Raw genomic sequence first — 10,561 nt, 5'->3', positions numbered from 1 at the left:
ATCATAACCCTTCCCCGTACCTTCCTAGGGGTGATGGGAGGCTCACATGAGGTCAAGGTGTGAGGCACGAAGGTTCACTTGTGTCAAAGATGCATCATCCTAAGAACCCTTTCCTGGGCTCTCTCAGGCTTGGCAGTCAGAGGGCGCCACGTGGAATCCCCAGGGAGCTCCGCAGTGCCAGCTCCCCAGGCCCTGCTGGGGAAGTGGTCCGAGGTTCAACCCACAGCCAAGGCCCGGCCTGCCCTCCTTCTGAGGTCCAGCGGCAGCCAGACCCCTCCTCTGAAGCCATGGGCCCCTCCCGCCCTGCACTCCCATCCACGACAAAGCTCGGGCTGTGGTGGCTTCTTCTGATCCCGGCAGGTGAGTGGGGATGGTCCCTAGGGCATCCTGTCACACCTGTGAGCTCACACATGCCTCTGGGAGGAAACTCCTGCAAGTGGGCTGGTGGCAAGTGCCAGAGCCACAGGGGATGTAGCTGTTCCACCGCGGGAAGGTGAGCGGGCGATCGCTGCGTCGCCTGAACCTCCCCGAGTCGCAGTGCTCCCCATCTGCAAAATGCCAACTGCACTGTGACCCTCCCAGGGCTATTGTGTGGTGACCTGGAATGAGAGCCTGTGACTAGCGCCTGGCATACCGTTGGTACACGGCAGCTGTTCTTATCGATGTTCTGAATTTTAGAGCAGTAGTTCTCGACTTGCTCAGGCAGGAGAACCCTGAAGAGGTGAAGCTGTTTGCAGAACACGGTGAAATCAGACACAGAGGATTCCATCAGACAACAGGGGACACTTTGCCCAGCTGATGAGAAGGAGCAAATGCCTGTGGTTTGAGGATAAACAGGCGAGATGCTCCAAATGGAAGAGAATTTCATGGTTAGCATTAGTGGTTCATTACCAGAGGATGGGAGTGAAAGTTCCCGGGGCCAAGTGCACAATGACACGTGAAGCCCTTCCCCCTGCAGCTCACTCCACACAATCGGGCGTCTCCCCCACGTTGCCGTCCCTTGGGGCTCCCCAGTTCCAGGCTGGATCTCATCCCCTGTCTGACTTCTTCCCACTGCTCTGTACCCCTCTCAGCACGTGTTTTCACCCCTTATCCATCAGTCACAGAGTAACTGACATTTCTTGAGCACCAACCATGTGCTGGTTGCTTTGTAAGCTCTAACACACATGATTATATTTCCTCCTCGATAGTGTTTTGAAATAGGTTCTGGATTAGTGCGCCCATTTTGCAGATGAGGAAACTGAGGCGCAGTGAGGTTAAGTGGCTCTGATTGGACAGGAGAGGGAGCCAAGCGCCCAGCACCACGGACTCCCGGAGACCCCTCTCTCCCCTCCTGTCCCACAGCAACCGCGCAGCAGGCTTCCCCCACCCAAGCCGAGCACCGCCTCTTCCAACACCTCTTTAGGGGCTACAACCGCTGGGCGAGGCCGGTGCCCAACACCTCGGACGTGGTGATCGTGCACTTCGGGCTGTCCATCGCCCAGCTCATCGATGTGGTGCGTCTGTCCTACCATCCTTTGCCCCCTTGGGATCAGCCCCAGACATGGGCCCCTTTCTGGGCCTCCTCGTCCCCTCCCCAGCCCCAGCCCTCCCAGCCCACCTCAGTCAGAGCATCACCCCTCGGAGCCTGGGGATGCTCCAGCTCCCTCCCGCTCTCAGCCCTGAAACCCCTCCTGGGAGGGCGTTGACCGGCAGCAGGGGGTTTTCTAAAGGCCCTGCCCTGCTTGTTCCACCTGACATAAGCCCAGAGGACCCAGTGGAGATAATCTGAGTGAGGGTGGCAGTGTCAGGAGGGGTGGTGGGTTGGCTGGGCTTGCAGTGTCCCCTAACAGGTTCTCTGGTGAGTGGGGTGCCTGAATAAGCCCCTCCCACTCTACCTTGTTTTCTGGGGCTCGTTCATCACTCTAATTGCTTTCTTTCCCGCTACTGGCCAGGATGAGAAGAAGCAAATGATGACCACCAACGTCTGGCTAAAGCAGGTGAGGACCCCTCCCCTGGGCAAGACAGGAGCGGGGTGGGAACCCACAGAGCCCAGCCCCGCCCAGGACTCTTCCACTAGAAGCATGATTCTGAGTTTACCTTTTGCCTGAGTTGCAAATGTTCCCAAGGCCAGCCAACTGCAGACTGCTTCTCGTGAGGGCCTGTGCTCTTGTGCGGCCAGTCTCTGTCCAGCACCTGAGAATGTCACCTACGAGAGCCACGTGGTCCCCTTTTTGGGACTGGGCATTGCCTACGTCCCTGCTACCGTTTGCAGATCAGCTCACCGAGTCATCACCGAAAACCATGCGAGGTTTAGTTCTGCCATTTTACAGCTGAGGAAAACAGAAGCAGAGGGCAGCTGGGCTAGACAAGGGCAGCCCAGGTGTGCCCCACCCAGAGCCCCAGGCCCCTTCTGCAGGGGAATGCTGAGTGTTCTGTGTCTACGTTGCCTAACAAGCTACTCCAAAACTCACTGGCTTAAAACAACTGACAGTTTCTTACCTCTTTAGTTTTTATGGCTAGGAGTTTTAGTGGTTTCTTCTGCTTTGCATGGGGACTCCTGGGGTTACTTGGTGGCATTTGGCTGGTGGCTGGTCTGCTCTGGAGGGTCCAAGATGATTTCACACACAGGTTCATCCCTCAGCAGAGATGTCTGGAAGGCTCTGGAAGGTTCTGGAAGCCAGGCCCAGCTGGGCTCTTCTCCTCCAGGCACTTTCAGGGTCTCTCTGCCTGTTGTCTCCAGTAGGAGAGTTCGGACTCTTCACCTGATGGCCCAGAGACCCCAGAGCGAGGGTCCCAAGAGACAGGAAATGAAGTTGTTGTCTCTTAACCAGAAACTGGCTCAGCATCAATCCTGGCCAGTGGATGGGTAGCCCTCTTTGATGTGCCATTCTTGGGGCAGAACTTGGGGACACAGGCTTTATAACAGCCTGAATATATTCTCTCTTCTTTACAGATGAGGTGCAGAGCCATGAAGGGACTTGGGAAGCCATAGCAGTGCAAGGGTCAGACTTAGAACCTGGGTGGCCATAACTGTCCCCATAGGCCAGTTACCTAGGCTTCAGGGACTGGAATAGGGAGGAGAGGAAGGAGCACTGGAGCTGGAGTCAGGCCAGCCAGCACTGCCTCTGATTAGCCTGTGATACCATGCAAGTTAGTCTCAGAACCTCACTTTGCTCATCTGTAAAATGGGGCTAATATAATCTATTGCCAATTAATATAACACAACTTGGTGTAGATGCCCCCCAAATGTTGGTTGAACCTGAAAACTTAACAGACAATGGACTGGGGGAAGGGGGTACATTTATGAAGACCAATCCCTTTCAAAATTATTCCTCAATGTCCTGAGAAATCCTGACAATTTTAGCAACATTTTAACCTTTCCTACTTTGCAAGTCTGGCCCCTCTCTCTGCCTAAGCCTTCCCCTACAGAAAAGCAATCAGCACCACTGCTGGGCCAGCATCTTCCCAGGTGTAGTTTCGGTACCAATGGCAGTTTTGTGAGATGAGTTTAGTTGGCTCACAAACATTTTTTTTTCAATAGTCGTATATTTATATTTTAGTGGATGGTTTCAAGTGCTGTGGGTTTTCCAGTTATTCCAGTGATGTAAAATTCAAAAAATTATGTAGGTTTAAAAATAATGAACTAATTTAAAGGAAAATATTAAGTAAATGCTAATATAGGCAGTGTAAATATATTGGCAAAAATTATGAAGCTGGGACTTGAGTGCTTGAAGTTTGTGAACCATTGAGCTGGATCAGTGCTTTTCCTCTCATGTGCCTGCTTCCTGCAAACACTCCTGTTTCCCTTACTTCTTCCTGGATCCCTAGCCAGTTGATGTGTTTGTGTAAATGTTACATGACTATCCTTAGAGGGGAAAAGGCACCACGCATGGCAGACTTTTCAAGGACACATCACTGCCCTATTTTAGTGCAAATGCACAAAAGCAAAATGGCCCCTAGAATTAGGGCAAGTTTGGAGACAGGGAAGGCTGGGTTCAAGCCCCAGTGCCGTCACTTATTGACAGCGTACCCTCCCTCTAAGCCTCACTTGAGAAAACAGATTCGCTTGGACCAGCCGGTGGAAACAGGGTTCCTAGGGGGCGCCCTAGAGCACAGTTGGAAATCCACTGGGTGACTTCCTTTCTCAGCTGTGTAACTCTGATAAAGGGGTTGTTTTACCCCTCTTGTCCTCAGTTTCCCTATCTGTTAGATGGGGAAATACTTCCACCTGCTCTGCACTCTTTGCTCGGCTGTCCCATTGAGGGTCTTCCTAGACAAAGGGTGTGAAAAACCTTTGGAAACTGCGATGCACTAAAAAAAGTTACTACGAATGAGTGAGGCTGCTTGCCGGGGTCGTCCAGCTAGGCAGTGGCAGAACAGAGGCGGGACGAGGGTGACCCGTCCTCCAGATGTGCCAGGGACTTTGAGTACAAGAGTGGGAGCAGGGCTTCCCTGGTGGCGCAGTGGTTGAGAGTCAGCCTGCCGATGCAGGGGACACGGGTTCGTGCCCCGGTCCGGGAAGATCCCACATGCCGCGGAGCGGCTGGGCCCGTGAGCCATGGCCGCTGAGCCTGTGCGTCCGGAGCCTGTGCTCCGCAACGGGAGAGGCCACAACAGTGAGAGGCCCGCGTACCGCAAAAAAAAAAAAAAAAAAAAAAAAAGTGGGAGCAAAGCGAGGGCTAGATTATGTTAGACTGGACTCCCCGTTCCCGTCTCAGGGCCCTTTCCCGGCATCGCGGCCCTTTCTATTCTGTGGGGCTAGATGAGGAGCTCCAGGTGCTCCGGGTGCTCCAGAATCCGGCTGCTGGGCGTCCCCAGGCTGCCCTAGGTTTGCCCCGAGGCTCCCTCCCCCGGCAGGGCTGCTGACCTGACTGCCCTCCCCACGCACAGGAGTGGAACGACCACAAGCTGCGCTGGAACCCGGCCGATTTCGGCAACATCACATCCCTTCGGGTCCCTTCGGAAATGATCTGGATCCCCGACATCGTCCTCTACAACAAGTAGGAAACGGCTGGGGTTGTGGAGGCCCCTTGGGACCCCTGAGACAGGGGGTTCCCTGCGAGGGGCGGGTAACTTGAGGCTAGGCTGGGCTGCACTTGGGAAGTGCGCCCCCTTGTGTCCAAGCTGCGTGGCCTTCCTATCAACTCCTGCTTTGCTCCTGCTCGCCGCCTCACCTTTTCTCTTGATTCCCTTATTTCTTTCATCTTGTTCTCTCACTCATACACCCAAAATTTATTGAGCACCTACTGCATATCAGTGCCTGCGCTGTGCTACTGGGACACAGCTGTGCCAACACTGAGCATTATTTGAAAAATATGATTGGTGCAGGCTGTGAAAACAATGCCTAAGTGTTGGAGTTTTGCAGGATGGCATTATTGTTGCAACAGGTAAGCAGCACCCCAGGGTAACAACTTTGAAGGGATCAAGCATGGGTATTTTAAAAAGTATTATTTATAGTTGCCCTGTATTCAAAACCAAAGAGGACCAATCTTTGAACATAATGACTAGAAGTTAGTAAAAGGCAGGGGAGTCTAAAGAGAGCCCCAGAGGACCAAGTCGGGGTTTTTTAAATAGAAGATATAAAGAGCTATAATTTCATTCATGTTTGGCATCAGGTAATTCTTCATTTAGAAATGAAGAACTTAAAGATGCTTGGCATGATGTTTGCCTAAAAATATTTTCTGAAGTGGGACTCTAGGGACCACTAGTTCCTGGAGATATGAATAGGTATGAAAAATAGTTCTGTGGTCAAATAATTTTAGATAACATTGTATGTCGTTAAAACCCTTTCTGCACCCCAGCCCCAGTCCTTTGGAAAATGTCATTTTAAATGTTGTTAGAACTTGTACAGACAAGAAACCCCTTTAGCCCAGCATTTCCCAATTTATTTGACCCACATTTTGAAAAGCTATTTTTAAACAATAGAATAAAGGGAAACAGATCCACGTCTGAAGTTAGGTGTCTCCAGATAGGTCAGAGGGTGGTGACAGTGATCCCTTTACACTGCCCAGTCCTGGTCAGGCCCAAAGCCCTGTCATCTGAGCCATCTCTGTAAACACACATTCAGCATGAATTACCTGCAAGGTCTAACATTGCCACTGGACTCACGGACCCCTCACCCCATATCTGCACCCAGGATCCCTCTAGTTTCTGCTTCCTGTGCACCTGGCAGAGGGCGGGAGCAAAGTCCTAGCATCAGATAGGACCCAGAGTTTTAGGATTGCCAATAAGGCTTTGGCCAGTGTTACTTGATTATAACAGGAAATTCTTTTGATAGGACAAAAGTTCAAACCAAATTCTTGCAGACATTTAAAGAAGGGTATCTCCTCCACCCACTCCACTTCAGGTTAAGAAGACCCCGGGGAATTGCTTCTTTCCTTCCTCAAAATGGGGGCACGTGTTGCCATCTAGTGGTGCTTCTGTATGATGACAAAAATGCCTTAAAATTTTTTAAAAAAAACTTTTGCCCTGATCTGTTTGTAACTCCCTTTCAAAGTTCTGGTTTCCAACCTGCCTAACTCTCTATCCTGGAACTACTTCAAGGAAAAGAAGTCTCTCTTCCTGTGTATTCTTTTTTTTTTTTAATTTTATTTATATTTGGCTGCGTTGGGTCTTCATTGCTGCGCGCGGGCCTTCTCTAGTTGCAGAGAGCGGGGGCTTCTCATTGTGGTGGTTTCTCTTGTTGAGGAGTACGGGGTCCAGGCACGCAGGCTTCAGTAGTCGTGGCTCGTGGGCTCGGTAGATGTGGCACATGGGCTCAGTAGTTGTGGCTACAGGCTTAGCTGCTCCCTGGCATGTGGGATCTTCCCGGACCAGGGCTCGAACCCGTGTCCCCTGCATTGGCAGGCGGATTCTTAACCACTGCGCCACCAGGGAAGTCCCTCTTCCTGTGTATTCTTCTGGTTCCCCTGTCTTTAGGATTGATCGTGGGAACTGGAGAGGCAGGGAAGGCGGGGCCTAAGAGCTCACTGCGCCACCTCGCAGGGGGAAATCCGACTCAGGCCCGACTGGTCACCGCTGTTCCAGTGTCCCCTGCGTCCTCATGGGCCCTTAGATGCCTTAAGGACCCTCACGACGTCCACTCGGGCCCCGCTCTCACTCACGCCCTGCCCCCAACTCGGCCCAGCAGCTCCTCCAGTCCAAGCACACACTGTGAGTTTTATCCTTTCCCTCCTCTGTTCCTTGTTCTGCGGATGCTCTGCTGGTCCGCTCTCGACCCCCAGCTTTCTGCCAAATCCTACCATCCATCGAGGCTTTGCTAAAATGGCAGTGTGCATGGTGATTCTGCTCACCGGAAGCGGGCTCCCCACCCCCGTAGTTATAATGCTGTTGCCAAATCGCCTGCCTGGCGTTGTAGGTGTTCAGGCCTGCTTCTCATTTCCTCGTGGTTCCTTAAGGGCAGGCATGAGTCTCCCCTCCACCAACAGCTCCTGCAGAGGCCCCAGTGGGTGCGGCTGGCTCAGAAATGCATGTTGAAGGAAGACGGATGGCGTCTTCCTTCACCAGCAAAGATGTCAGGTGTCTTCTGAGCAGGGAAGTTATAAACCTCAGGTGTAAATGACATGACCCCCAGCAGCGGGGCTTACTCACCATCTGCAGGGGTGGGGGGTGGAGGAGAGAAAAAATACTCATGCAAACAATCACTCTAAAATGTTAAATGAATACAAACAGGCCATCAAACTACAAATATACCACATGATCACAAAAACGTAAAAATGCTATATGTGTTATCTAGATGACAATCAAATATACATGAGATATAGATATATCTCATATATGTATAGATACAGATCTATAACATCAAAACGTTAATAGTGGTTATTTTAAAAATTCTTGGTACTTTCCTATATTCTTAAAAATTCCTACTTTTGTAATTAAAAAGATGGTGTTTGAAAGACAACTCAGGTAGCTCTAGATGTCTGTGTGCCGGGGAGTCTTACTTGCACAAATCCCCACAACTTGGCCCAGTCTGGCTGTGTTATTGGGGTCCCCCTGCTGAGTGGTATCCGGAGCAGTCCGGCATGGGTGCCTGGGGTGGGCAGGGTCCCCCCAACGCCTCTCCTCTCCGCAGTGCAGACGGGGAGTTCGTGGTGACCCACATGACCAAGGCCCACCTCTTCTCCTCGGGCACCGTGCACTGGGTGCCGCCCGCCATCTACAAGAGCTCCTGCAGCATTGACGTCACCTCCTTCCCCTTCGACCAGCAGAACTGCAAGATGAAGTTCGGCTCCTGGTCGTACGACAAGGCCAAGATCGACCTGGTGCCGATGCAGCCGACGGTAGACCTCAAGGACTACTGGGAGAGCGGCGAGTGGGTCATCGTCAACGCCACGGGCACCTACAACACCAAGAAGTACGACTGCTGTGCCGAGATCTACCCCGACGTCACCTACTACTTCGTCATCCGGCGCCTGCCGCTGTTCTACACCCTCAACCTCATCACCCCCTGCCTGCTCCTCTCCTGCCTCACGGTGCTCGTCTTCCACCTGCCGTCCGAGTGCGGCGAGAAGATCACGCTCTGCATGTCCGTGCTCCTCTCGCTCACCGTCTTCCTGCTGCTCATCACCGAGATCATCCCGTCCACCTCGCTGGTCATCCCGCTCATCAGCGAGTACCTGCTCTTCACCATGATCTTCGTCACCCTGTCCATCGTCATCACCGTCTTCGTCCTCAACGTGCACCACCGCTCCGCCAGCACCCACAACATGCCCCGCTGGGTGCGGGTGGCCTTTCTGGGCTGCGTGTCCCGGTGGCTTCTGATCAACCGGCCCCTGCCGCCCTTGGAGCTCCGCGACCCCCCGGATCTGAAGCTCTGCGCCTCCTACCGCTGGCTGGAGACCGACGTGGATGCGGAGGGGACGGACGAGGAGAAGGAAGGCAGATGGGCGCACGCGGGTCACTCGTCCCCGTTCACAGGCGTCCCTTACAGCCATGGGGGTCTGCGCCCAGGGGCCTCGGATCCCGAGGCGGAGGCCCCGTTGCCGGAGGGTGGGCCCCTGCTGTCACCTCGCATACAGAAAGCACTGGAGGGCGTGTGCTCTATTGCCGATCACCTGCGGGCTGAGGATGCTGACTCCACAGTGAGTGGGGGCTGGGGGAGGGGCCCGTCCCCTGGGTGACCCCACCGGCCTTGTAGGGAACCATCCCTCCAGGGTGTCAGCTTGGGTCAACCCAGGCTCCTCCATGAGGACCCATCTCCCTTAGTCATGGCCTTGGAGTCTGGAATGAATTGTGATGCAGAAGGTAGAGCTGGCAGCACTGGAAACGCTTATTGAGTAGGTGGCAGAACAGCACTAAGAATGTCCCCGCTCAGCCTAACTGGGAGACACAGGGCAGAGATGGAGGGGGTCTCCCCACGCCATCCTCACGCAGGCCGTTTCCCACCATTGCCTGTAGGTGGTGGGGAGGGAACTCATCAGGAGACCCCAAACAACCCAGCCTCCCCCTTTGTCCTGACGGGCCCCTCCTTCTTGCCCTGGGCTCTGGGCATTTTGTGAACTTCACTGTTCACTCACGAACACTGAGGAAGCTTGGCTGGGCCTGTGGGCTCCCCTCCCCCCCCCGCTGTGTCCTGCATTATTAGGTAAGGAAGCCACTGCAGCAGGGTCACAGAATCCTTCTTATCAACTTAGGGAAGGATGAAAGGCCAGGAGGTTATTACTGGGTGGCCTTGCTGAGTAGATAAGACAAATTAATTGTTATCTAATCCGGGAGCAGCTAGGAATCCAGATCCACTTGCCTGGGCTGTAAGCCCCAGTTCCACAAAGCCCCTAACCCCCCTGCAAACACCACCCAGCCCTTCCCTGGGCCACACCTACCCTCACCTACCCCCCCAGCGGGAAGCAACACGGGGGCACAAAGTCTTCACCATTTTGTAACTTCTGAGTGTTGCGTTTAAATCACTGCAGGCCCCCTGGGAGGGTGCATGCCCCTGGGTGACTCTAGAACCTTCTGTGCCCCTCCAGCCTCCCTTACCTGGAACTTGAGAGCCTATGGAAAGGCTCTGGGCTATTGTCATAGGGGTGGTATAGGACGGGAATCGCTAGGAGAGGGCCGTTTGAGTCTTGAGACATCCCCGTTTACCCCCCGCTCCTTAGCTCCCAAGGTCTCAGTGGCGTCACCGCTGTCCCCAGTGCCATTCTTACAGGGGCTGCACACGGGCGGGACACCTCCCCTTTCCCAAGGCCTCGGTCACTGAGTGCCCATCTCCCCTGCAGGTGAAGGAGGACTGGAGGTATGTGGCCATGGTCATCGATAGGATATTCCTCTGGTTGTTTTTCCTCGTTTGCTTCCTGGGGACCGTCGGACTCTTTCTCCCTCCGTTCCTAGCTGGAATGATCTGACGCCACATCACCTGCTTTGGCCCAGACGTGGCATAGCTGACCGTCTTTAACGGCTGCCGCCTCTGGAGTATGCCTTTGGGGTCAACGCCATCCAACTAGAGGTGCCTTCCCATGACGTCCGGACATGGAAGTCTTCTTGGAATGATTCACTTGACATTATTGTACTTTGTGCTGAGAATCTGCTGGGCATGGAGCCCTGTTTGGATGCTGAAGAGCTGGGCCAAAAGGAACTTGCT

General features: G+C 53.5%; 1 protein-coding gene across 3 annotated transcripts; it reads left to right on the top strand.

The window, feature by feature from the left end:
• Positions 1–287: 287 nt before the first annotated feature.
• On the top strand, positions 288–10,325 carry CHRNA2 (cholinergic receptor nicotinic alpha 2 subunit; the record flags this gene model as incomplete). 3 transcript variants are annotated; one of them, XM_079706915.1, is made up of 6 exons in its annotated part: positions 288–360; positions 1,345–1,496; positions 1,935–1,979; positions 4,873–4,982; positions 8,054–9,062; positions 10,200–10,325. In XM_079706915.1, the coding sequence occupies 6 exons, from the start codon at positions 288–290 to the stop codon at positions 10,323–10,325; spliced, it is 1,515 nt and encodes a 504-aa protein (XP_079563041.1). The 3 variants fall into 3 exon arrangements, with proteins under 3 accessions (XP_079563041.1, XP_079563040.1, XP_079563039.1); XM_079706914.1 differs by having other exon boundaries at positions 1,279–1,451; XM_079706913.1 differs by having other exon boundaries at positions 1,279–1,496.
• Positions 10,326–10,561: the final 236 nt, after the last annotated feature.

This window comes from Hyperoodon ampullatus, assembly GCF_949752795.1.
Source record: "Hyperoodon ampullatus genome assembly, chromosome: 6".
In the NCBI taxonomy this organism is placed as follows: Eukaryota; Metazoa; Chordata; class Mammalia; order Artiodactyla; family Ziphiidae; genus Hyperoodon; species Hyperoodon ampullatus.
The sequence above is the reverse complement of the archived record's forward strand: the minus strand, read 5'-3'. Positions and strand labels throughout refer to the sequence as shown.